General features: G+C 66.6%; 4 protein-coding genes across 8 annotated transcripts; 1 reads left to right on the forward strand and 3 right to left on the reverse strand.

The window, feature by feature from the left end:
* Positions 1–437: 437 nt before the first annotated feature.
* THEM6 (thioesterase superfamily member 6) lies at positions 438–4,880 on the reverse strand. Its single transcript, XM_059168797.1, has 2 exons — positions 4,263–4,880; positions 438–1,909 (listed from the first exon to the last, which is right to left on the reverse strand). The coding sequence occupies exons 1-2, from the start codon at positions 4,773–4,775 to the stop codon at positions 1,796–1,798; spliced, it is 627 nt and encodes a 208-aa protein (XP_059024780.1). The 5' UTR covers positions 4,776–4,880; the 3' UTR covers positions 438–1,795.
* Positions 4,881–10,123: 5,243 nt separating this feature from the next.
* On the reverse strand, positions 10,124–13,067 carry PSCA (prostate stem cell antigen). Its single transcript, XM_059168794.1, has 3 exons — positions 12,743–13,067; positions 11,432–11,539; positions 10,124–10,892 (listed from the first exon to the last, which is right to left on the reverse strand). Exons 1-3 carry the CDS (start codon positions 13,050–13,052, stop codon positions 10,678–10,680), a joined length of 633 nt encoding a protein of 210 aa, XP_059024777.1. The 5' UTR covers positions 13,053–13,067; the 3' UTR covers positions 10,124–10,677.
* Positions 13,068–15,884: 2,817 nt separating this feature from the next.
* LOC131827796 (uncharacterized) lies at positions 15,885–18,921 on the reverse strand. Of its 3 annotated transcripts, XM_059168827.1 has the most exons (4): positions 18,140–18,409; positions 17,561–17,688; positions 16,990–17,175; positions 15,885–16,699 (listed from the first exon to the last, which is right to left on the reverse strand). In XM_059168827.1, exons 1-4 carry the CDS (start codon positions 18,210–18,212, stop codon positions 16,307–16,309), a joined length of 780 nt encoding a protein of 259 aa, XP_059024810.1. In that variant the 5' UTR covers positions 18,213–18,409; the 3' UTR covers positions 15,885–16,306. The 3 variants fall into 3 exon arrangements, 1 of the variants encoding a protein (XP_059024810.1); XR_009352142.1 differs by lacking the exon at positions 16,990–17,175 and having other exon boundaries at positions 18,140–18,921; XR_009352141.1 differs by lacking the exon at positions 16,990–17,175 and having other exon boundaries at positions 15,885–16,989; positions 18,140–18,907.
* JRK (Jrk helix-turn-helix protein) lies at positions 18,636–24,314 on the forward strand. 3 transcript variants are annotated; one of them, XM_059168762.1, is made up of 3 exons: positions 19,191–20,150; positions 20,684–20,998; positions 21,093–24,314. In XM_059168762.1, the coding sequence occupies exon 3, from the start codon at positions 21,118–21,120 to the stop codon at positions 22,741–22,743; it is 1,626 nt and encodes a 541-aa protein (XP_059024745.1). In that variant the 5' UTR covers positions 19,191–20,150; positions 20,684–20,998; positions 21,093–21,117; the 3' UTR covers positions 22,744–24,314. The 3 variants fall into 3 exon arrangements, with proteins under 3 accessions (XP_059024744.1, XP_059024745.1, XP_059024742.1); XM_059168761.1 differs by lacking the exon at positions 19,191–20,150 and adding an exon at positions 18,636–18,745 and having other exon boundaries at positions 20,684–24,314; XM_059168759.1 differs by having other exon boundaries at positions 20,684–24,314.
* Positions 24,315–24,656: the final 342 nt, after the last annotated feature.

Here is a 24,656-nt window from a genome sequence, read left to right on the forward strand (position 1 = left end):
CCACTTCTTACCCTCGTTGAGGGGCTGGCAGAATGAGCCCTATGCCGGCCGCACCCTCTACCCACCACGGTCCGCTGAACTCTGCCCACCTGCCACCCCACAGCCTCACCTCGGTAACCCCAGGCTCCAAGGCCGGACCTCCCAGACACCTCGGGGGATCTGGGACCAAATCAGAAAGGAGCACTGCCACCCACAGACTGGGACAGCCAGGTCCAGGGGCTGGGGACGAGGGAAGCAGCACGGCTTACAAGGGTTTGGGGCCATCCTTCGTGGCCTCGGTCCCGTGTTCTGTGAGATGGGAGCACATCTTGCTCGGCCCAAGACGGGGGGCCCAAGAAGCCTAGACAAACCCCCCGCAGAAAGACACCGCCGCGAGCGGCCCCCTGCTTCCCAGGGGGGGCGGGGGCAGGACTGGACGAACGACTTTCCCCAGCACATGGACATCAAACCCTTTAATCTTGGGTTTTCTTTAAATAAATCAGAAACATTGCAGCTTTCCCATTGCAGCTGTAAGGCAGAGGTCAGCGTGGGGGAGGGGCAGGCAGGGGCTGGGGCGCTGCTGCGGTCTCCGCTCCAGCGGGCAGCGGGCTGCCCGGACAGGGCGAGAGCAGCGGTCCAGGGGCTCCATGGCTCCGGCCTACGCCACAGGGGAACACAGCGAGGTGGCCCCTCGACCTGAGCACACCCATGAGCCCGCGCCCATCCTCCCCCGGGGCCCTGACCCGACTCCCCAGCCAGCTCTGCGCACCCCTGCCTTGCTGTCAGTGCTCTGGGCCACCGTCTGCTTCTCTCCAGGCCTTCCGGACTGGAGGGCAAGTGATTAGGCAGGAGGAGGTAGCTGTGCTGGTGTCCCACAGCCCCAGGACCTACCAGGGAGCCACACAGGCCAACCCTGGAAGACCCTTCCTCAGCCCCAGCCCACGGAGCGGCAAAGGGAGGCAAAAGTCGCCAGCAAGATGTCTATTGAGGACGACCCCAGGAGGAGAGCAGACGTGTGAGGTGCTGTAGGCCTGAAGAGGGTGGGGTCCGACCCACAGCCCCAGAGCAGCCCTGTGAGGACCCAGGGGTGCAGACGAGCAAGGGCAAGGTGCAGAGGGCACCTGGGCAGAAGACGGCTCCCTCCTCCAGCAGGCCCCAGCCAGGACGGGAAGCTCACCACCAGCACCCCTGTGCCATCTGACCTGACGGGCTCTGGCACAGCGTCCGGCCGCAGGCCCTACCCGCACTCTGGGGGAGCCCCTCTGCCCTCTGGTCAGCCGGCCTGGGCCCTGATTGCCCAGACTCCACGCTGGGCCCGCCCCTCCCCCACCCGCAGCCACAGGGCTCTGCCTCAAATGCGGTTCGGACCCTTTGCAGATCCTCACCAGGCCAGAATCAGGCCTCACCCCTGCAGCCTGCTCAAAATCCAGGCTCCAGTGCTCAGGGTGGCTTTAGCTGGTCCCTCTCCCGACTGGAGTCCACAGAAACTGGCTTCACCTGCCAGGTGGGGCCCAACCTCCATCCCCTGGGATGAGGGCGTTGAGGGCCCTGGGCCTCCCGCTTCCCTCATCACCTCCACCCCAAGGGCAGAGCTGGGTCAGGGTCTCTGTCCCCGGGTCCAGTGCCCGGCATGGCGCAGGGGAGGGGGCGGCGACTACTGGCTGGGGGAGGGAGGGCCTGAGCGTGGGGAGAGGGCGGGGCTGAGACGGACTTCAGCAGCCGGGACAGCCAGTCCATCCTGCACTCTCCACCCCTGGCAGGCACCGAGGGGAGGGCAACCGCCCCCAGAGTGAGGCCGGTCGGCAGGGCGCAGCGGTCACTGGTCCTTGGTGATGTCACTGAGTCCACTCTCCGCCCTGAGCAGCTGGCTGCTGGCCTCGTTGTAGGCGACCCAGTGCCGCAGGTCTTCGGGTAGCTCAGGGGGCTCCACCTGCAGGGGGAGACGGTGAGGTTCCTACCAGCAGCAGCAGCCGCCGGGCTGCCAGGAGGGGCCCCCGCTGGGGTGCTGCCTTCACACCTCTGCGCCTCTGCGCATGCTGTTCCCTCTTCCAGGTGCCCCTCCCCGAGGCCCTCAATGTCTGCATTTCCCCCTGGCCGGCGCTCACGACCCTATCCTCCGTCACCAGGCCTGTCTCCCCAACGGGGCTACATCTGAGCCTTCTGTGTGTCCCCAGAACCCAGGCGAGAACCTCTGAGGCCAGCTGGTTGGAAAGCGGAGGAGAGAGGAGCTCAGGGGGCGTCAGGAGTCTAAAGCTGGGGGTGGAGGGGCGGAGGGGTGGAAGCAGGGGAGGGAGGGAAGAGCAGGGGCAGGTAGCAGAAGGGGGAGGGGCGGAGGGGCCACGGTCAGAGCCCCTCTGCTGGGAAAGTGCCAGACAGGGGCTTGCCTGAAGCCCCTGTCCTTCCCGAGTGCATCAGGAGAAGCTGAACCTGCAGCTCTGGGCCTGGCTAATGCGTCCCCAGCCTGCACACCCGGCCACACCGCGGCCCTGCGGCACACCCGGCCACCATTCTGTGCTGGGGAGGCAGGCAAGGTGCAGGCTCAGGCCTGAGAGGTCACAGGTTGCAGATGGGCTGTGGGCGTTCCCAGGGGCAAGGGGAGAAGCCGGGGCAGAAGGGCTCAGAGATGTGCAGCCCCAGCCTCCCCTGCAGACAGGGGTGCTCTGTTCAGCATCCAGGCCAGGCTTCCAGGAGAACTGCCTACCCAGCCAGCTGTGGGGTCCAGCTGCGGTGGCTGGGCTGTAGGCCAGCTATCGGCCCACGGCCCCCCTAGTTGCAGCACGCAGGATCTCTGGGCACCAGACTCAGACTGCCCCACACTAAACCCGAGACTGTCTAGGGCACTCCCTGACCCATGGGCTAGGCCAGGCTCCCGGGCCCCTGCAGGCCCCACACTGGCCCTCCTGTCCCTGGCTGGGCATCCTCGGGGTATGTCCGCTAAGCTTTGCCACCAGCTCTCCGCGAAGTCCCTTCCAGCCCCCGCCAGCCGCCTGGCACCCTCTCTTGCAGGAAAGGCTCCCCTCTGCCTTTCAGTTCCAGCTCAGTCCCTACACATAAAAGGACACTTGGAGCATCTCTGTCCCTATGGCGTGGGGGACATCCAGGACCTTTAGGGGTGTTCAGAGACAGAGATAGAAAACTGGGGAGCTGTGCCTATGGCCCACAGTATAGCCTTGGGTGGTTCCCGCTGCCTCTCAGCCTCAGTTTCCCCACCTCTGATACCGGGGAAAGGCTGGCCTTTCACAATTAAGGTGCACTTGTGGGCGCCTGGGTGGCTCAGTGGTTAAGCCGCTGCCTTCGGCTCAGGTCATGATCTCAGGGTCCTGGGATCGAGTCCCGCATCGGGCTCTCTGCTCAGCAGGGAGCCTGCTTCCTCCTCTCTCTCTCTCTGTCTGCCTCTCTGCCTACTTGTGATTTCTCTCTGTCAAATAAATAAATAAAATCTTTAAAAAAAAAAAAAAAAAAAAAAAAAAAAAAAAAAAAAGGTGCACTTGTGTCCCTCCTGGCTCAGGAGGCCCCTGCCCAAAGCCAGAGAGGGCAGCGCCCTGGTTTAGGGCACCTAGAGGTTGGGGTGGGCCCTGGCTTTGGCATGGAGGCTACAGAGAAGCTTTTGGGAACCCGCCTCAGGCAGGAGCGTGCCCTGGAAACCATCACCGTAGTGGTGCCCTAGCTTGTCCCCAGGGCCCCTGTCGCCACGCTGCAGTAGCGGCTGTGCTGGAAGGAGCAGGCCCTGGGGAGAGCCCTTCAGCCCCACGCACGCACTCGGGTACTCACTCCAACCGGTAAACGCAGAACAACCTGGGGCTCTCGGGGGCTCAATCCCCCCACCCCAAACCCAGGGGCTCTGTCCAAGCCGTGTGAAAAGGGCAGGGGGAGGGGTGGGGTGTCCTCAGGTCCTCGGGAATTCCCAGTCACCTCCCCTCACCGACACCATCCCTCACGTTCAGAACCAAGGACTCGAGACGGCGGCTGCACACTCCAAGCACCCAGCACCACCAGGACTCAGACGCCTGGGAGAGGCCTGGTCCAGGGTTCCTTGCCCTGGGAAAGGTGGAGGTTATGGCATGGAGTCCGGAGGCGCAAGGCGGAGCCGTGGCAGGGTGGGGGGGGGGGACCCTGCTAAGAACCAGCACGAGGTCCTGCATCCAACGGCAAGGGCTGGGGTGACACTCGGAGGGACAGGAGCACCCCTAAGGAGGCACTAGCAGCCGGAGCGGGCTCAGAGACCAGGAGCCCTTTGGTCCCTGCGGGGGGCATGCACCCGGGGCGGGGTAGAGGGTGCTCACCCGGCGCTTGCACAGGCGCTGCACGACGCACTCCGGCGAGGTGCCCAGCACGTGCTGGCGGGAGCGCAGCAGCGCGCACACGAAGCCGTCGCGCAGGCTGATGAAGCGCGCCTCCAGGTAAAAGGCGCGGTCGTCCCAGCCCAGCAGGCGGGTGCGCACCTCGAAGGGCTCGAAGAGGCGCAGCGAGCGGCGATAGCGCGTGCACGAGGCGGCCAGCACCGCACGGGCCCCGAGCGCGCGCAGCGCCTCCAAGACCCCGCAGCGGGCCAGGTGCGCGGCGCGCGCCACGTCGGCCTCCCGCAAGTAGCGCGCGTTGTTCATGTGCAGCAGCAGGTCCAGGTCCGAGGGCAGCACGCGGCCCGCGTAGCGCTGCTCGGCCAGCAGGTCCCGGACGCGCGGCTGCAGCAGGCGCGCGCGCAGCACGGCGCACGGCACGCGCACCAGGTACCACCCGTCCAGCAGCGCGAAGTAGGCGAGCGCCACGAGCAGCGCCGCCACGAGCAGCCCCAGCATCGTGGCGGCGGCCGCGGGGCGCGGGGGGAGGCGGCGGCGGCGGCGGAGGCCACGGCCCTGGTGTCGGCGGCAACGGTGCCCGCGCCCCGCCTGCCGGGAGCGCCGCGCTGCCGGAGCGAACCACCTCGCGCGGCCGGCCGGGGGGGACGCGCCGGAGGCCGCAGGTGCCGCAGGCCCGGGCCCGGGCCCCGCGCGCCGGTGCCCACCCCCCGCGTCCTCAGTGGTCCGCCCCGCCCCACCGCGCCCTTACTGGTCCGCCCCGCCCCGCCCCCCCCGCGCCAGAGGCCCCCCCCGCGCCCTCAGTGGTCCGCCCCGCCCCCCCCCGCACCGGCGCCCCTCCCCCCAGCTTCCTCAGTGGTCCGCCCCGACCCCCGCGCCGGAGGCCCCCCCCGCGCCCTACTGGTCCGCCCCGCCCCACCGCTCCCTCAGTGGTCCGCCCCGCCCCGCGCTCCTCCCCCCCCCCCCCGCTTTCTCAGTGGTCCGCCACCCCCCCGCGCCGGCGCCCCTCCCCCCAGCTTCCTCAGTGGTCCGCCCCGCCCCCCCCCCCACCTCCGCCCGCGGCCCCTCACACTTTCGCTCGCGCCGGGCGCCGCGCCACAGCGCCATCTGGCGGGAGCGCCCCGCGCTGCAGGCGCAGAGGCAGCCGTGCTGCTCCGCCGCGTCTCCTCGGGCCTGGCTGGGGGCTCGAGCTCGCCTCTCCGGCCTCTCTCCCCGGCCCTTGAAGCCACTCCGCCGAGCCCCGGAGAGGAGGACACGGAGCGGAGCAGGGGCAGGGGCTCCAGCCCTTCCCGGCCCCGGCGGCGCTGCTTCAGGACTCCGCCGGAAAGCGACCCTCGAGGCTCCGGAACGCCCAGGGCACCCCCCTCGGCAGGGCGACCGCCCCCGGGGCCGCCGCGGCCACTCGGGGCGCGTCCCCGTCGGGCCCTTCCGGGGCTTTCTCAGTCCCAGCCTGTGACCTCGTTCCGCACCGCCAGGCCCGGGCGTCTCAGCCTCCATCCCCAGCTCCCGGCCTCCGCCTTTCGGACAGCGGCAGGTCGCCGGGCGGGGGCAGCGCGAAGGCCCCGCAGGCGTCGCCAGCACGGGCTGTGGCCCCCGCAGCCTGGAGCCCGCTGTCCGGCGTCCCGGCCCTTCTCTGGACTCCGTCTTCGCTCTTTCTGGCTGCTCTTCTGGGGCCCGTAGTTGGGCAGAACGGGGTCCGGGTTTTCCTGGGTCGGGGGATCTGCTTGGATGCTCCCAGGGACAGGCAGTTCGCTCTCTATCAGGGCTGATCCCGCTGCCCTAGGAGCCCCTGGAGGTAAGAAGCCTTCTCCCCGCTGCTCACCGTTGTCCCTGTCGTGCTCGCCTGTCCATGGGGTGGGGCAGCTTCTCAGGATGACAATGTCCCTTGAGCCCCCCGGGCAGCTGGTCTGGGAACACACTTTGTCGCATCCCCACAGGGGAGGGGCCGCCTCTAGAGGTTGCTCTGGAGGCGTCAGTGAAGGTTGGTAAATGATAAAATGGGGGTGGGGGCCCCAGGAGGCTCCCCCTGCCCAGCCATCCATGCGGACCCGCACACCACTGCAGGAGCAAACTCCTTCTTAGCTGCCCGCCGTCCTCCTGCGACCGTCTTCCACAGCAGGCGCGGGGCATGGCGGGGTCATCGGCAGACGGTGAGGGGTCCCAGTCAGGACCGGGACTCTTGGACCTGGAACCCCCTCCCTTGCCCTGGCCTGAAGTGTCTGTGCCCCAGGTGCTGGGCAGGGTGGGCGAGTTTCGGAAGGGCTACTCCTGGGTCCTCGTGATTGCACAAGAGTTGTCCTGTCTGGGTAGTGCCTGGCGTCACCAACACGGGCGGCCCCACGGCCCAAGTTCTAGTGGCCGCCGCCTGGTACAGGGCTCCGGGGGAGAGGAGTGCGCGGAACAGGAGCCTCGGAGCCAGCAACTGGAGGACCCCCACCCCACCCTGGGCCCCTTCGGGAGGGTTGAGAGGGCTTGGACCCATCTGTCTGTGGGGCAGCCAGCCCGTAGCCCTCTGGAACCTTGGGTCCATAAAAGAGTGTTTGCTGTAGCTGGTGGCGGCTCTGCTGCAATGCTGTGCCTCAGTTTCCCCAGATGCACTCTTGCTCCCAGAGGGGTCGCCGGCCTGCTGTGTGCCCTCATCTAGACCGCGGGCACGAGTGCTCCACAGTGAGGCAGGCCGTGTGTCCGTGGGCACATGGTGACGTTTGGGTGACGTTCGTGTGCAGTGCAGAGCAGGGCCTGGCCCAGAAGGGCCACTCCCCAGGGACAGCCCTTGCACCCATAACCTTTGTGGAGTGGGCAGATGGGGTCCCCGCTCTGTGCCCTGCAGCTGTGGGCACTTGGGCAGGGGCGCTAAGCCACTCCAGGCCCTAAGGCTCCCATAGGGCCTGCCCCGCCCCACCCCTGCCCTCAAGACAGAACTCCTTCCTGTCTCGCTTGCCCCAGTGAGGCAAGCAGCTGAGTCCCTGTTCATGGGCTCAGGAGAAGAAGGAGAGAAGCCCCGAGGAGGTGGGTGGACCCCCACTGCAGGGAGGAGTCTGGGGGCAGAGAGAGATGAGGGAGACAGAGAGACAGGCAAAGAGGGAGAAGGGGCTGGGGGTCACGTGACAAAGGTGGAGCTTCGAGAAACAGAGGAAGATGGACATCGCCCGCCCCCCGACTTTGCTGCCTCCAGAGGGTCTGACCTGGCTCCCTCAGGCAACCACCCTGCCCCCACTCCAGCTCCCTCCCTACTGCACCCCGAGTCCAGCCAGGCAGGAGCAGCCCTTCACAGAGCGGGGCCCAGGCTGCTGACTGACACGGGGATTTGCTCGTCCAGTCCTGGGTCACGTGGGCAGGGCACTCCACAAACACCCAAGTGGCCACACATGGAGAACTCACCAACCTGGATGGGGTTGGCGGGGGCAGGGGCGGGGGCACAGCGATCCCAGCCCTGGAGGGGCCAGGCAGACAGGCCCTGGGATTGAGGGGCGGGCTGAGCCAGAGTCCCCAGCGGGGAGGACAGCACCAGACTGCCTCCAGCCTGAGACTGGGCGCGATGCCAGGGCCAGAGGTGCCCACTTAGGGATGCCGCTGGAGGTCTGGCTCAAGGTGAACAAGCACACAGGGGAGGAGGGTGACGAGCCAGCTGTGTGACCTCGGGGCAGTTCCTTCACCTCTCTGTGCCCTGGCTCTTTCCCTGTATGGCTGGCTTCGCTGGGTGGCGGGGAGTTGATGACGGATTGCACGGAGACCCATGGGCGAGCCCCTGAGCCCCTGTTGTCACCTATCAGGTCAGAGGTGAAAGGCTCAGACAATGTCTCCAGCACGGAAAGTGCTCGGGAGCGGCATCGTAAAGACAAGCCCAAGTCCATCTGTCCAGGGGAACGCCTCCGCCTCCGGACGGAACCGAGAGGGTCTGTATTCCTCGCTATGGAAAGATCTAGGTTCAGAAAGCAGTTTGCTGGGGAGCGTGTGTCTGGTGAGCCAGGTGTGTGGCTCGCGGCGTGCACCTGCGCGTTCTCACACAGGAAGCACCCGGAGCCAGTGCAGACGGAGACGCACGCCAGCCCAGCGTGTGGGGATCTGAGCCCTGCGCTCTCTTATTCCTTGCTTTTCTGTAGTCCATGAGGACTAGATGGTGAGGGGACGGGGGAATGAGGGCCCACTGCTGAGGGGCCCTGGGCCAGTGGGCTGCCCCTGCAGGGGCCCCCTGCTTTCCCCACCCCGAGAGGAGGAGCCCCAGCGCGCTGTGTGTCGGGAGGGGCTCCTGCCCCACCTTCTGTTGTGCTGTAGTTTGCATGAACTTGGAGACCACTCAGGAGGCCGGAGGAGAGCCCCTGGCTCTGGGACATGAAGAACCCTGCCAGGTCTCCCACGTCACAGGGGACTACCTGCCCTCTCCCCTGCCCCTGGCCCAGATGTTTCAAACCCAGGAGCCTGGGACAGGATATGGTGGTCCAGGCACCGCCTCACCACCCTGAGCCTCAGCCCCAGGGAGGAGGACCCCTGCCCAAGGGGTCCCCACCTTGTTCAGTGGACTGTGGCCCATCCCTCTGGACTTCCAGGCCCCACCGGTATTTGTGATTTTCTCTCTGTGTTTTACTCCTTTCCTAGCTTCTCCTGCTGACATGTTACATATTTCTGTATTGATCCTGTTCACCTAAGCCCGTTGTCCTGTAAGCTCCATGACCTGGGGTGGTCCCAGGGCATCAAGAGAGTCCGGGAAAATCCAGTCAAACCCAGGCGACTGCTGTTTTTGGTGTGTCTGGAACAGCGCCTAGAACTAGCAGGTGCTCTGTAACTACAGAGGTGTCTGCTGTGTCCTGGGCAGGGTCAATGAGCCTGGGCCCCACAATTTCAGGGCACAAAGAAGCCTAGTCCTGAGTGCCCACCAGTCCTAAGTCTCCAAGCTCCAGCACAGCTCAGACTCTGATGGGCCTAATGCTCTGCCCAGGGTCCCCCCAGTTCTGGGGTGTTCTCCCAGGAAGCAAAGGCCCAGCCTTGAATCCAGGACCCTGGACTGGAGCCAAGCCAGGTCTGTGTGCTGGGTCCTAGCGGAGCATCGTGGGAGAGGCCAGAGCCCACAGCTGCTCCCCAGGGGCCGGGCACCAGGGCTGGGAAGGGTGCCAAGAGAATCGCCACTCAACACGGGGAGGGATTTCCACCCTCTTGAGGTGGTGACCCTGAGACCCAGTGGCCTGCCTGAGGACACACACAGGGAGACTGAGCTTCTGGGTCAACCTTGTTGGTCAGTGTAATCCTGCCCCACCCCCAGCCCAGCTCTCCAGACCCTGGGTTCTAATGCTGCCTCACCCAAGGCTTGGTATGTGTCTTGGAAGCACCATCCCGTGCAGGTCCCTGTCCTGGCTCCCGCTCCGAGGACACCCCCTGCTCACGGCCACCACCCTGCTCACATCCCCAACGGCCTGCCCCACCCACATAGGCTGCCCTCCCTTATAACAGACAAAATAAAAAATTCAAGAAAGAGACAGAAGGGCTCTCCTCGAACAAAAGGGAAGGCCAGGGAAGGGACACTGTGGGGACCTCACACAGTAGCAGCCCCTCCCCCCAGAAGCTTCTGTGTCCTGTGAATGCTCAGTCCTCATGGCACAGGGGTCACAGATAAGTATCCAAGGCTCAGAGAGGTCGAAAGACACAAGTGAGTCTCACCGCAAGAGCCAGGAGCCCCTAGGGAAGCCACCACCTTCTGCAGCAATGCCCAGGTCATTGGCTCCTGCCCAGGCTGGACCTCCACCCCATGTGGCTGGTCAGTGCTGTGGCCACAGCCCATGGTCACGGGGCCGGGTGGCCATCCCACACAGCGCTGGACCCCAACCCAGGGCACATAAGGACACAGCTCTCTGACACTAGGTCGGGGGATTTTATTAAGGGCTTCCTGTGGGTTGGGCTTACTGCCCCAGGACTCCCATGGCCATGGGGAGCTGGACCCCCCTCCACACCTCATCTCTTGGGGCTCATGGGACCTCTCACTCCCTGCCCCTAATTCTATTCAGCCTTTGTGGGGCCTCCCAAGTGCCTGCTCCTTGCTGGTTGCGGGGGAAATCATGGGTGGGAATGGCTCTGCCGATGGGGGGTGGGGCAGAGAAGTCTTGCCGGAGGAAGAAATGCCCAAGCAGGGGTTGAGGAGGGGGCTGCGACATGGGTGTTGCGCAGACCACGTGCAGGCTGGGTTCTAGGGATTTGGAACGGTGCCACATCAACGGGACCCAGCCTGCTGAGCAGGGGGAGCTGGGCAGGGCTTCTGGAGGGAGCCACAGAAGGCTGGAGGGGGCAGAGGGGCATGGCCCAACATGAGCTGGGGTCTCGGAGGGGTCTCGACTGGGCCAGTGGGTGTGAAGAGCGCTCCAGGACCCCTGGGCACTGATAGCCAGTGTGGGACACAGTGGGGCCCTCCCGGATCCTACAGCGGGCTGGGACCCCACAGCAGCAGGCCACCGAGAGTGGTGAGCAGCGCCAGGGTGACAGCCGCTGGCCGCAGGGCATGGGCCCCGCTGGCGTTGCACAGGTCAGTGGAGCAGCACGTGATGTTCTTCTTGCCCACGTAGTAGTTCTGGGCGTCGTCCATGCAGTGCGACATGCAGCCCTTGCTAATCCTGGTCACGATGTCAACAACACCTGGGGGTAGGGGCTGCTCAGCTCACCTACCTGGCCCTGTCCTCGATCCCATGGCCCTCTTCCTGTCCCCACTCTAACACTTTAGAGTCACCCCGGGTGACTACCTCAAGACTGCCAGCAGCGTCAGGGCAGGTGCCTGGGCTCATCCATATCCACATGCCCAAGGCACCCCGACCTTCTGCTGCAACTGAAAATGCCTGATGGGTGACCACAGGGATGGGTGGTGGGTGGTGGGTGGATGGTGGGTGGGTGGGTGACAGAGGGGGAGGGTGGAGGAGTAACGGAGGGGGACGGATGGACAGCCAGACAAGGGATGGGTGGAGGGATGAGTGGGCGGGAAGCTGAGCACCTGTATCTGTGGGTGGGTGAACAAGTGGGCAGATGGACAGGTCTTCGAGTCCCTACCAGGGGGTGGGAAGGTGCAGGGAGTCCAAGGGAATGGCAAAAGGGAGGGCCAAGCCCCACCCGGCCCTGGGGGAGTCTGGGCAGGGCCCCGGGGCAGGGTCCCGGGGAGGCGCGGGAAGGACAGGGCCACTCACGGATGCGCTCGGTCCAGCAGTACGTCTCGGAGCTGGTGCAGTTCTGCACATGCTGACAGTCGTGGTTGCTCGCCTGGGCCTTGCAGGAGTAGCAGCGCAGAGCGGAGCCTGGGGGGCAGGGGCAGCTCAGAGAGGGGACGGAGCCTCCTCTTGTCATGTCATAGCTTCCAGGCCGCTGGCAGTGTGTGGGAGCGCAAGAGCCCACTGCAGACTGGGGGCCCCCAGGGAGGGAACCCGCTCATCAGAGTCCACCAGGAATGCTGCTCTGCCTCCTGGCTGCCCTGGCACCTGGAACCCACCGTGAGCGCCCCAGCCCGCCCCTCTGCCGAATGCCCCGGTCTGAGAAGGAAGGGAGTGACACGCTCCACGGTGAGCAGGGGAGGGCAGGGCGGGCCGGACCCCAGAACTGCTCCTGCCACCGGACGTCACTGTCTCAATAACCTGTGCCAGTTCGACCCAGCCTCCCAGCCCTGCCCAGGTCTCGCCAGGGCCGGGAGACCCTGCGTGGGCCCCCGGCCCGGCCCTGCTCTGTCCCTGGGGGCAGTGGCCCCAGCTGGCTCAGTAAGGCCCCTTCCAGTCCAAACAATGGTGCGAGGGAGTCACCCAAGGCAAGGAGGCCCCGAGCTGCCGGTCCCGTGCTCAGTCACCCCACACCCCAGCTGACCCCCCAGCAGCCATGGGGGCCATCGTCATGAGCCCCAGTTTCCCGAAGAGGAAGCTGGGGCCCTAAGAGACTTCGTGACGACCCACGATGGGCAGGACCTCGCAGGGCCTGGAGTGCAGACCAGAGCAGCCGAGGCCCACTCCTCGGCCTGGGTGGCTGCGGTCCTTGGTGCCCACAGTGGACCCCAGGGCAGGGCCGGGGGAGGGGCCCCCGATGCTGTCGGGACACCCCCCAGCACCCCCTCCGTTCATTTGGCCCTTCCTTGCCTCTGAGGCACTTGTTGCCTTGAGGTTCTTCTGCCCCTGTGCCTCCCCCAACACTGCATGTTCCCCGTGCATCCCTCTGGCTGCTGGTCCTCTGAAAGCCAGGCCCCCCCATGCCCTCCCGCCTCTGGGTGAGTCCCTGCTGCCCCCTGGCTGTACTCAGAGCCGCCCCAGAGGGGGACACGGGCAAGGACCAAAGCCCCCTCCTCCTGCCGCTGCCTCCCTATCTTCCACCTGACCGCCCTCCCCCTCTCCCCGCCTCTGCCTCCTCTCTCTGTCCTTCTGGGTGGGTGCCCTCGCTGAGTGCCCCTCTGGTCTCCCCTGATTGTCCCCTCTCCCCCAGCGCCGTTCCGTCGCTCTGGCCCATGGGGGCAGAGGTCTCACCTGGCTGCAGGGCCAAGCCGACAGCCAGCAGGGCTAGGAGGACAGCCTTCATGGTCACCAACGGGCGGCCCAGGGCTGGGCTCCGGGTGGCTTTATAGGCTTTGCCTGGCAAGGGGGAGGCTCCACCGCCCACGGTCAACACGGACGGGCTCCCCAGCCAGCAAGTACCCCAGCGCAGGTAGATCCCAATCTCTGGCCGCCCCACCACGCCCCTTGTCCTCTCCCTCTGCTGCCGGAAGGTGGGGCCTGTCCGGGACAGGCCTGCCCTCCCCACTGTCTGCCGTCTCTCAGCACCCCCAGGGCGAGGCATGGGGCTCACAGTGAGGCCAGGGTGGGGTAAGTGTGGAAGGCCAAGGTTGAGGCCCAGCCTCCCTCAGGCCCTGCTCTGCTCCCAGGGCTCCTGGTCCCCCAGGGACTACGGGCCTTGAATGGCCACACCCAAGAGGGGCACAGGGAAGGGGGAGACCGTTCTGGGAAGGGCCCTGAGGCTGGAGGGGGGGCTGGCACAGCCCAAGGGCACCGGCGTGGTGCATGGAAATGTGTGCACGCTGGGCTGCAGGCTTAACCCTCACCACCTTCCTGAATCCCCCCCAGGACACGGAACTCTAGCTGCAAGGGAGTCTGGGAAATGGAGCATTAGCTGCCTCTTGAGGAGGCCATGGAAGGGGGCACCGGGCTGGACACAGGCTGTGCCCCAGACCCGCTCTCCACCCTGTCTGTGTGCTAGGATACCAGAAGGCCCCCAAAGGGCTTCCAATGGCTGGGGACCTGAGTGTGGAGGTGCGGAGGCCGGGCCGTGTCCTCCTCCGTGCCCCGACGGCGAGGTGGCCGTGTCCCTGGGGACCAGCCTCCCCCCTTCCCACCGACCTGGCCGGCCTGGGGGACCCAGACCATCCCTCACCCCTCCAGCTCAGGGCCCAGTGGCTTCCTTCTGCTCTTGGCCTAGGGGCCCATTAGTGGTCCCTGTTAGTGGTCACTCTAAACGTGACCCTCCATTTGTAAACAGTCTCCCCATGACCCCTTGGGGTGTCCAGGTGGGTGTGGGCAGGTACAGGCCATGCCCACTGCCTGCTGACCCCATGTCTGGGGAGGTGACAGGCCCCTCCCAGGGGTGGAGAGAGCACGTTTGGCTTCCTGCTGCTTGCCTGGCCCTGAGGTGACATGTCTGTCCTCGCTTTGGCATCTGACCTCATCCCCGCTGGGCTCACCCCTGGGACAGGGCAGGGCCGAGTGCGTGCTGCCGGCAAGGCCCTCGCTGGGGCAGTGAGCTCCAGCTCCCAGCTCTCCTGGGCGGGGGGCGGGGGGAGCAGAACGACGCCCCTGGGGGGAGCAGCTTCCACCCTCTCACCCTGAGACCTCGATCAAGACAACACAGTGACGTGGGCCAGGGCTGAGTCCCAGAACTGCCTGGCATTGGGGTCTTTCCTGCATGGCTCCCTGACACCCACCAGTTTGGGCCCTTTCCCGCAGATGGCATCTCTGCTTCAGCAGATGAGGAGCCTGGGGCCAGGGAGGGGCATGACGCTGCCCAAGGTCCCACAGTGGTGGGAAAGGTGGCGGTGAGTGTGGTTCCTCCACCAGCTGCCTTCCTGGTCTCCTCTGGCCGCTCAGAACTTTCTCCCTGAACACCCCCACTCCAGCCCACAGCCCCGTCAGCTCAGGTGGTTCGTGCGGTAAAATGTTTGTGACCTCCCTGTCTGCCTGTCGGCCCAGCCCCCGGGACTGGAGGTGCCCTGGCCCGGAGCCTTTCTTATCTGCCTTCGTGCTCCGGGCACCCAGCACCTAGCACAGCCTGGAACATTCATTCCGCAAATATTGACAGGTGCACGCGCGTTTGTTCACCTGACTCACTACGACGTGACTGCTCTAGGGCTGTGGCTCTCAAGCAGGGGGCTTCCGGGCCCCAGGGGAGGCTTGGCAGTGTCTGAGGACGCTGTGGTTGGCCCAGCAGGCGAGTGCTACTGCCTTCCAGGGGTGCGGGCCAAGAAAGCTGCTCACCATCGTGGACGGGGCACCTCCCCACCCCAGGGACACATCCAGCCTGATACGGGCAGAACCGCCGGGAGAGAAGGCCCGCCCAGAGCCACGGAGACGAAGCTGCCGTCCCACTGAGGGTAGAAGGCAGGGGGTTAGACGGAACAGGGAAGGAATGAGTGTACCTTGCATGTGAGAAGGACATGAATTTTGGGGACCCAGGGGCCAAAATGCTATGGTCTGAATTGTGTCCCCCCAGATTCCTACGTTGAAGCCAGCCCCGGTGTGGTGTGCTTGAAGGTGGGGCCGTGGGCAGGTGATCGGGCCCGATGAGGTCATGAGGGCGGGCCCCCATGGAGGCTTTCGGGCCCCGGTAAGATCGGACGGCAGAGCTCCCCGCACCGCCAGGTTCAAGAACACAGCGAGGAGGGGGCCGGGTGCAGGCCAGGAAGTGGGTCCTCGCAGAACCCAGCCCTGCCGGCACCCTGATCTCGGACGTCCAGCCTCCAGGGCTGCGAGAAACCCGTGGGCTGCGTGGGCTGCCCAGCCCGCAGGGTTGTGTGACGGGGCCCGAGTTGACTGAGCGGACAGCCTAAGAGCCACAGCTCCAATATTGAAGCCCATGGCTATGCTGCCGTAGCCACGGTTATGAACAGCCCCCGCCCCGGCACGGGCTGACCTCTGTCCTAGTCTACAACTAAGTCCTCACTAGGGTCACAGACTGACGCTGACCCCGTTCACGTGGACGACCTTCCTCTGGTCAGATTGCATTCTGTCCCATCACCCATGCTTTGGGGACACACTGAATAAGCCCCTCGGCCTCGGCTGAGCCTGGACTCCCTGGCTGTCCCACTTTCTGGGAAGGTGTGCCGCTAAGAGTCCCTCCCTGCAGCGGACGGGGTCAGGGTGGGCCTTCGCTGTGACTCACCCTGAGCTTTCTTCCTCTTCTTGGCTCTGCGGTCACCTCTCGGGGCTCCAGATTTTCCTGTTTTCTTGCCTCTTCACCTGCCTGCCCCGCCTGCTGGGTACCCTGGAGCTCCTGCCTGCTCACCTGCCCCTTCTTGTCGGGACAGAAAGCCGGAAGGAAGAGGGATCACTGACCCCACCTTGTGCAGGGTCTTTGCAGCAGACCGCGACCGCCCAGAGCTGCCACATGAATGGACACCAGTGCTGGATGAATCTCATATTTGGGGCAGAATTAATTTAAAAAATAAAGATGGTGAGTTAATTACAAAACCACAGCTGATTTCACCTTCTACTTCTGTAGACCTTCTTCTTGAGAAAAATGCCTTGGTAAAATCGAGAGGGTCAACTGCACGCTGCAAGACCACGGACCCCTGGGGAGCGCATGCTCAGGGCCCGGCCTCCCATTCTGGGCTCTTGAAATTCAGGCGTCAAGTAAGCTCTGTGAGTGTGTGCACGTGTGTGGGTCCTGCGGGCACTGAGTTCCACGCCGGGGCCTGGGAGCCTGCTTCTCACCCCCGGTTCCCCAGGGCCGAGCTCCCTCGGCCTACTGCCAGCCTGGGTGCCTGTCCACCTCGAATTCTGGGAAGGGCCTTGCACCCCAGAGAAGGGCCCTCGTCCTGGTTCTCACAAAGGTATCCTACGTGCCATCAGTGTCTCTGCCCCAAACCCATCCCTCCTCCTGTCTCTGGCCTTGCATTCCAGCCCCCTTCCGGTGCTGGTGCCTCTTAGAGCTGTCCCCCATCTCCAGCCGCCTCTCCTCTGTCCTGGAGTGAGGTCAGGGAGCCCAGGACACCTGGTCCACATGGGCAATGCGGCCCTTCTGCCAGAGGCTGTGGAATTCACAAGCATCCCCAGGCTGGAGCCAAACCCCCCCTGTTCTGGGGACTGGCTGGTGACATCTCCCCACCTGAGGCCTCCAGGATCTGGGTGAGTGGTTCTGCTGCTTCCGGTCTTGCCTTCAAGTGGAGGTCTGCGGGCTGAGGGACAGCACATCCGGAAGGGGCTCCTGTGTGGGGCCTGGAGGGGACAGCTCGAGCCAGATGTGGTGTGGTCTGCTGGGGACCGTTCTGCGGAGCCCACTGGGATTCCAGGGATGAGTGGGGCATTAATCGGCTCAGACTGACACCCTCAAGGCCACTCTGGTTGTGAACAGGGATGGGGAGCTGCGGTGGGGAGCGGCTGTGGCCTGGGTCCTGTGCAATGGGGGGTGAGGCGGTGGAGTCATCAGTGGCCATTCCCAGGAGACCCAAGTTCTTCCTTCTCATCCTCTTTCTGACCCTCTCTTCTCTGCCAGCGTGGGCTCAGACCTGGAGATGTGGCCCAAGAATCCCAGAGTGATGATGGGAGCCTCTGGGGGAACTCGGTGCATCTTGGGGGGGCGGGTCAAACCCCAGGCCGCCTCTGCTGCTGCATGTAGGTTCTGGGAGGTGCATGTAATCCCGTGTCCATGAGGTGGCAGCAGAGAGTCTCCCACGGGGACAGAGCCAGCCTTCCTGTGGGGCCACCGAGTGCCCCAGGAGAGGGTGCTCAGTGCCCCCAGTTTTCTCCTCGGGCAAGCACAGCTGCTCCTAGCACCTCCAGATTCCTGACCCACAGAACCAGGTGCAGCAAGATGATTCATTTCAAGCCGCTGAGTCTGGGGTGTTCCATCACACAGCAGCAGATGGCTGATGTGGGGCAGAGACAGAAGCCAGGAGGCCGGGGGGTGGGGTGGGGACCAAGACCAGGGAGAGAGCAGCTGGGGGTGCCAGGAGGTCAGATGGGGCGCGGATGGGGAGGGCAGAGCTGGGCGGAGCTCCTGGTCAATCAGGGCTAAGCATGGGTTAAGCATGACTGAATTTTTGGCCGAGTGAAGGTGAAGAGGACAGTGCCACTCACCGGGGTGGGGGTGCGCTGACGGGTCGACGCTGGGCCGTGTTCCGAGCTCAGGTCTGGAAAGGCTGGGCGTGAGCTGCTGGCCCAGGACATGCTGGGAAGGTTCTCCAGAGCGGCGCCCGGCGCTCCTTCTGCGCAGAGAGGGGTGGTCACCCGGGGAGTGGGTGTGCTAGAGAGGGGAGAGCCAAGGGGGGAGCCCAGGCCGCAGGAACCCTCTGCGGAGCGCTGGAAGGAGGGTCTGGGGCCGCAGCCTCTGGGGGAGTCCGGGAAGAAAGGGAGTGGAGTGGAGGAGGCTGTGGAACTGTCTTCCTCCCTGTCCCCGGCTGCAACAAGGAGCCACTCGGCAGCAGAGCCATAACGCGCAGGGCGCAGAGGCTCCAGGCAGGTGCGCGTCCCTGGGCTCGCTACCGAGCAGCACTGCGACCCGCGTCCCTTGTCCCATCTCCTCTCCTCCCTCTGCCCCTCACGTCGCCTTCCCCGACGGGCCCTCCTCCCTCCCTCCTACCCGACGCGTGATCACACAGCCGCTCCGCACCCCCGCCTCCTAGCTTGCTGGGGAGAGGGGTGTGGACGTGCGGGCACCTTCCGCGCCGGGGCTGGACTCCGGGCTCCAAAGACTCCCGCCCGCCCCGCACGCAGACCACATCCATCGCATCCCCAGGTCCCCGACGAGCTCAGCCCAGGACGGCCCAGGTCCGAGCAGGGGCCCCGCGTCCGCATCCGAAGCCCGCACATCAGATGTGCAGCGAGCAAGGCCCCGGCCCCTGCCGGACAGGGACCCGACGGTTTTCCTTTTTCCCTCTCCGGGGAGTGCGTTTTCTCTCAGCGGGAAGGAAACCGCTCGGGCCACCGCATCTCACTAACGCGAGGGGCCGCATCACCGCGCTCCTGCCAGCCCTGGCCCGGGACCGCAGGAGTCCCGCCCGCGCCCTTCAGCTCGGGGCTCCACTCGCACAAGACCCGCGACTCCCGGGCCGGTGCGCCCCGCGGGCCGGTGCGCCCCGTCGGCAGGTGCGCGCGCAGGGGCCCCGCCCCCCGGCGCCGCGGCGCCCGGCTGCCCGCACTACCGAGAGGCCGAGTCAGTCCTCCGGGCTGCCTAGAGCGTCCCGGAAGTGGCCCGGGGAAGGCGGCCAGGCGCGGACCGGCGGCACTTCCGGCGGCGGCAGCGGCGGCGGCCCGGGTCCGCAGGTGAGTGGGGGCCGGGCAGGCCGGGGGGCGGGCGCCGCGCAGTGTGTGCTCCCCGGGCGGAGGCTCCTCCCGTCCCAGCCCCGCCGCCGCCGGGCCTGGCCGTGCCGCCGCTCGCAGACGCTGGGGGCCCGCCGGCGGAGGGGGTGGGTCCCGGGGTCCCCGCGGGTCCCCGCCCCGGGACCTGCCGGACGGGGACTTGCCGGTTTTCCTCCTTCCCTTTGCGGTGTGTGCTGCGCCCCGGGCCGAGCTGCTGCCCCCGACGGGGGCCCCGGGGGCGACGGCCCGCCCCGTCTGCGCGCCCCGGGGTCCCGCGGAGGCCCCGCCCCGGCGCTGTGGGCGGGCCCGCGCCCGCTGACGCCCCGCCCCGGCCCCGCCCCCCGCCCCGGCGCCCCCCCCCCCCCCGCAGCGGGCCGCGCCCCCGCCCGGTGCCCGCGCCTGCCCTGCCCCTGGAGTCCTCCCGCGTCTGCCTCCGTCTCCAAATGACTCGTTTTCTTTGGATTTTCCTCTCGTGGCCCCCGCGCCCCCGGGGTCCGCCTCCCCGGCCCGAGCCCGTCGGGCTCTTCTCAGGTCGGGGCTTCCCCTCGCAGGGACCGGGAGCAGGTGCCCCTCCCCGCCCGCCACCCCCCTGTTTCGTCCGTCCCTCGGCCCCGGAGGGTGTGTGTGTCCGGCCGCGTTCCCGAGGCCTCCGCCTGGTGCTTCCGTCGAAGTCGCGGCGAGGAGCCCCGAGTGCCGCGCCGGTGCCCTTTCGGCTTGAGAACGCGCTTCAGAGCGTCAGGGCCTCTGAGGCTCGGTTTTCGCAGTGGTTGCACCCCGCGGGGCCCCGCGCTTCCAGCTGGCGGATGTCGCTCCGCACGCACCTCGGGGACACCTGCTCGTCGGGGACGGAAGCGTCGGGCACCTCGGGTTTCGGGGGCAGAGCCTGCGCGAGGCCTTCCCGGGGCGCCCTCCTCCCCCTCGCTGCTGGGCGCGCGGTGGCCTTTACTTCCCTCTGCTGCCCGTGGCCACGCAGTCCACTCACTCGGTGGGACGAAGGCAGGCCCCGAGGGAGCGGCACCCGCGCCCTGCACACGCGGAGGCTGGCCCGCAGGGGAGACTGTGCCCGGCGCTGGCAGGCGACGGGCCCAGAGTCGGTCCGTGGAGCTCTCGCCGGGTTTGAGTGAACGGCGTTCGTCTTGAGTCGTGTTCTCACGGAGCTCCGTTTCCACGCGGCGCCCATGAGCAGGGCTGCGGCCTCAGCATCTGTGCGGGGCGGCACTGCCAGAATGAGGGCTTGGGTGGCCGGCAGGTGGGGAGTTGCTCGAAGCCCACCTGTGAGTGCTGCATGCCTCTCCTGGCGGGACGGGTGCCCGGCTGCGAGCTGGCTGTCGCTGTCGCCCCGGGGATCTGCTGTCTCCTGGGCGGAGGGGTGAGGAACGGGGGGGGGGGGGGGGGGGGGGGCGCTGAGTCATGAAGGCAGTGAGGGGACGCAGGCTGGGGGGGAGAAGACAGGACCAGCCCAGCAGACCCTGCCCGGACTAGGCCTGCAGGGCTGGGCACTGTCAGGGCAGCAGCCCTTGGCTTCTCCCAGGATGGAGGAGGTGGGGTCTTAGCAGGAGAAGCGCGGCAAGGGTGTGATTCCGGAAGGATCCAGCACGGATGCCTGTTGTCTGCCCTCCGAGTCTGCCCAGCGGCACAGGGAGAGGCGGGGTGTTCGGTAAAGGGTCAGGAGGGAATGGAGTTGTGTGGCCTGAGGGAGCCGTGGTGACTGAGAGGTCACTGGAAAGAGCCTGTGTGCCCAGCTGGGTAGCCTCCTAGATGCTGCATCCCTCGGGCCAGCTCTGGGGTCGGTCGCCCTCACGACGTGGTGGTTTCTGCTGCAGCCTGAAATAGTGAGCAGACGCTGGCGGGGGCCCAGGCCCGCGGCCCGTAACGTTCTTTCTTCCCCGTTCTGCTTTCCAGTTCCTAGAGCACGGCGGGAGACAGCGCCATGCGCCGGAGAGGCAGCCGCAGCACAGACAGTGCTACCTCGATTCATCAGAACCACGCTCCCGGGACCCCTGTACTCTCTAAGGTCCACATTTGAAGGTGGGAGCAGTCACCGTCCCCCTCGAAGACCAGAGGTTCCAACCGTGTGGACACATCCGGGGCGGTGTGGCACTAGTCGTCTCTCCTGCAGAGGGGCCGGGAGGTGGCCACGTCGCTAGCACTGGAGGGCAGACCACAGGAGGAACCGGGGCTCACGGTGGCCCGGGGTCCGTGGAACGGGACGGGCAGGTGAGGGAGTGGAGGACGGGGGGAGGTGAGGCAAGGAGTCTGCCAGGACTCCCCATCCCTCCCCCCTGCCACGCGTGTCCTCCCTCCTCCCCAGCTCCCGGGACGAGCCACCCCCCACCATGGCCTCTAAGCAGGCTGCGGGGCGGAGCCCAGGGGAGAAGCGCAAGAGGGTGGTGCTGACCCTGAAGGAGAAGATCGACATTTGCGCACGCCTGGAGAAGGGGGAGAGCAGGAAGGTGCTGATGCAGGAGTACAACGTGGGCATGTCCACCCTGTATGACATCAAGGCCCACAAGGCGCAGCTGCTGCGCTTCTTTGCCAACTCGGCGTCCAGCGCGGCGGCGGAGCAGCGGCGCACCCTGCACACGCCCAAGCTTGAGCACCTGGACCGCGCCCTGTACCAGTGGTTCCTGGGCAAGCGGGCTGAGGGCGTGCCCGTGTCGGGCCCCATGCTCATCGAGAAGGCCAAGGATTTCTACGAGCAGATGCAGCTAACGGAGCCCTGCGTGTTCTCGGGCGGGTGGCTCTGGCGTTTTAAGGCCAGACACGGCATCAAGAAGCTGGACGCGTCCGTCGAGAAACAGGCGGCCGACCACCGAGCCGCCGAGCAGTTCTGTGGCTTCTTCCGGAGCCTGACGGCCGAGCACGGCCTGTCCCCCGAGCAGGTGTACAACGCCGACGAGACCGGCCTTTTCTGGCGGTGCCTGCCCAGTCCCAGCCTGGAAGGTGGGGCGGTGCCTGGCGTCAGGCAGAGCAAAGACAGGCTGACCGTCCTCATGTGTGCCAATGCCACCGGCTCCCACAAGATCAAGCCCCTGGTGGTCGGCAAGGGCGGCGGTCCCCGGGCTTTCGGGGGCATCCAGCAGCTGCCCGTCGCCTACAAGGCCCAAGGGAACGCGTGGGTGGACAAGGAGATTTTTTCCGACTGGTTCCATCACATCTTCGTCCCGTCAGTGAAGGAGCACTTCCGGGCTGCCGGTCTGCCCGAGGATGGCAAAGCCATTCTGCTGTTGGACAACGCCCGCGCCCGCCCGCGGGAGGCCGAGCTGGCCTCCGGCAACATCTTCACCGTCTTCCTGCCCGCCAGCGTCACGTCGCTGCTACAGCCCATGGACCAGGGCATCCGGAGGGACTTCATGAGGCACTTCGTTAACCCCCCCGTCCCGCTGCAGGCCTGCCACCCCCGCTACGGCATGAACGACGCCGTCTTCAACGTGGCCTGCGCCTGGAGCGCCGTGCCCGGCGACGTCTTCAGCCGGGCCTGGAGGAAGCTGTGGCCGGCGGTCATGTTCGCCGAGGGCTCGTCTTCAGAGGAGGAGCCGGAGCGCCTCCGCTTGAAGCCTCACGACCAGACTTTCGCGCACATTCTGGAGCTGGGGACGGAGGCCCCGGCCCGCCCTGGCAGCCGGCTTCCCCAGGCCGCGGCGGCCGAGCGGGGCAGGCCGGGACATGCGGTCGGAGAAGGCCCAGCCCTGGGCTCTGGGAGCCTGGAGCTCGCCAAGAAGGACAGCGACGAGGCGGCCTGGGAGCAGGCAGCCTTGTCCTTCGATGCCGTGGTCCGCTTCGCCGAGGGGCAGCCCTGCTTCACGGCGCAGGAGGTGGGGCAGCTGCGCGCGCTGCGCTCCGTGTTCGCCAGGCAGAGGCAGGTGAAGTGGCGGCGCGGCGCCCTCAGGGCCGTGGTCAAACTGGAGGCCCCCCAGGAGGCCTCCACTCTGCCCTGCTCCTCTGCAGCCGCTGAGCACTGATGTCCGTGCGGCCCTCGCCTGCGGGCCAGAGCTTGTCTAGGAGGTTGCGGCGGCCGGGGTGCGCTCTCGGCCGCTCGGGGCGGCCAGTCCCCACGCATCTGCTTCATCGGGGCTTGCGGTGTTTTCTCTCCTGGCCCGCGAGTGTGAGCGGCCACTCTGGCTGGGTCACCCACACCTGAAGCCGACCCAGCGTCCTGTGAATGGAAGCCGGGGCCCAGCCGGGCAGAGTCTGGGCTCGTGTTCGCCGGCTGAGCCCTGCTGTATGAGTGGGTGGAGCTGTCTGTCTGTCCAGGACGAGGAAAGCCAGGCCTCGGGCCAGCTGATGCCAGGACCTGCAGCCCCTTGCGTGAGGCTGGCGTTGCCCTGGGCCCGCCCCATCCTCCCCTTGGGGCTCCGTTGCAGCTGCTTGTGGCTTACAGGTGGCAGTTGTCCCGTCAGCCGTGAACTCACTTAACCATGCCAGCCTCTTCTTGGAAGTTCCTCAGTGTTGCCAGGAGGCCTCAGCCCTGGGGTCTGGACTCCAGGATGTGGGGGCCACAGGCGGGATTGGCATGGCAGAGGCCCTTCCCCAACACAAGCAGGACTGTCCTTCCCACCCACCCCCCAGCCACCCGTTGCCCCAGGGAGCTCATGGCTCACCACGGGCATGTCTAGCGTCCTGGTGCCAAGTCCACTCCGAGGTCCTATCCCCGTCCGCAGGAGGTCACGCTCACCACCTGCCTATCCCTGAGTTTCACCGAGGCATTTGAAAATGAGTTTTAGGCCTCCGCTTGCCACCCGGAGTAGAAGGAGCTGATTGGATTTCCGGCCGCATCTGAACCCCTACCCCGGCAGGGAGGAGCCGGCTGCACAGCTTGTTTGCGGACTCCCCGCGGCCCGGACTGGCCCAGAGCCAGGACTGCCCGTGGCCCGGGACGGCAGCGCACCCTTCTGTTCACTGCTGCACCCTCGGGTCCGGCCTCGCTGCCTGGCCACATGCTGGTTCTCTTTCCTGCGCCTACTGGGGCGCCCGCCAGTAGCGAGGGATGCGGCGTGTGGTTTGCAGGCCGCTCGTGTGCTGCGTGCCCGTCTTCACGCGTGCCAGCGACGCAGCTGCCGGTGGACAAGTGTGCTTCCTGCTCTGCACGCGGGGCGGAGACCACAACTGAGCGAGGCTGTTCTCAGAGCACCCGTATCTCCGGGCCAGACGGCCTCAGGGCTGTGCCGCCTCCACGCCCTTTCCTTCCTGTGCCTGGAGTGACATCCATGCAGCACTGCCATTGGCTGCCGTGGCCCACCGTGTCCTCAAACGGCAGGTGCTTGCAGTGAGGTGTCCGGAGTCCCTGCAGCACCTGCCCTCGCCTCGGTGGCCGTGGGGGCAGCCCGGAGAGGTGGCCGGACGCCGAGGAGCTCTCCCCCGCAGCCTGGCATGCTTCTTAAACAGGACTTTGCCGGCGGGTGCAGCTGGAGGGGCAGGACTTGGGGGGCTCCTGGATCCCCTGCGGAGGCTTTGTTCCATCAGGTTGTGGATTCGTGCCCCCATCCTGGCCGTTCTGTGGCCACCGAATAAACGCTTGTCACCGACGGCCTGAGGGGTGTCTGCGCTCCTTCCAGAAGCAGCCACAAAGCACAGCACCTGCTTGAGCCCCCATGCTGCTCGGGAGGCTCTGGGGCAGAGCGGGGTCTGGCCTCCTGTGCCCCCTCCACGGGCAGCTGCTCACGTGGCCTCTGCTGGCGGCTATGGGGCCCTGGGCTGCGGCCGGCTGCGGAGCCACGAGCAGGCACTGGCAGAGCCCAGGGCCCAGCGAGGCCGTCCAGGGAGCACCTGCACCCGTCCCGCTGTCCCACGCTCCTGCCAGAGACCCCTGCCCCCCCCGCCGAGAGGACCCCAGCCACCGTGCTCGGCACTTCTGGCCCCCCAGGATCGGGCGGTC

This window comes from Mustela lutreola, chromosome 3 (assembly GCF_030435805.1).
Source record: "Mustela lutreola isolate mMusLut2 chromosome 3, mMusLut2.pri, whole genome shotgun sequence".
NCBI lineage: Eukaryota > Metazoa > Chordata > Mammalia > Carnivora > Mustelidae > Mustela > Mustela lutreola.

What these genes read in the sequence shown, in the direction of transcription:
- LOC131827796 (XM_059168827.1), bottom strand. Translation starts at nt 18,212, where the DNA reads ATGCGATGGATGTGGTCTGCGTGCGGGGCGGGCGGGAGTCTTTGGAGC. An exon ending in GTCCAGCCCCGGCGCGGAAG is followed by an intron (nt 17,689 to 18,139) that starts GTGCCCGCACGT and finishes CTCTCTGCGCAG; the next exon opens with AAGGAGCGCCGGGCGCCGCT. An exon ending in GTCAGCGCACCCCCACCCCG is followed by an intron (nt 17,176 to 17,560) that starts GTGAGTGGCACT and finishes GTGGCCCCACAG; the next exon opens with GAAGGCTGGCTCTGTCCCCG.
- PSCA (XM_059168794.1), bottom strand. Translation starts at nt 13,052, where the DNA reads ATGCCTCGCCCTGGGGGTGCTGAGAGACGGCAGACAGTGGGGAGGGCA. An exon ending in CGGCTTGGCCCTGCAGCCAG is followed by an intron (nt 11,540 to 12,742) that starts GTGAGACCTCTG and finishes CCTGCCCCCCAG; the next exon opens with GCTCCGCTCTGCGCTGCTAC. An exon ending in CTGCTGGACCGAGCGCATCC is followed by an intron (nt 10,893 to 11,431) that starts GTGAGTGGCCCT and finishes CCCTACCCCCAG; the next exon opens with GTGTTGTTGACATCGTGACC.
- THEM6 (XM_059168797.1), bottom strand. Translation starts at nt 4,775, where the DNA reads ATGCTGGGGCTGCTCGTGGCGGCGCTGCTCGTGGCGCTCGCCTACTTC. An exon ending in AGCGCCTGTGCAAGCGCCGG is followed by an intron (nt 1,910 to 4,262) that starts GTGAGCACCCTC and finishes CTCCCCCTGCAG; the next exon opens with GTGGAGCCCCCTGAGCTACC.
- JRK (XM_059168761.1), top strand. Translation starts at nt 21,118, where the DNA reads ATGGCCTCTAAGCAGGCTGCGGGGCGGAGCCCAGGGGAGAAGCGCAAG.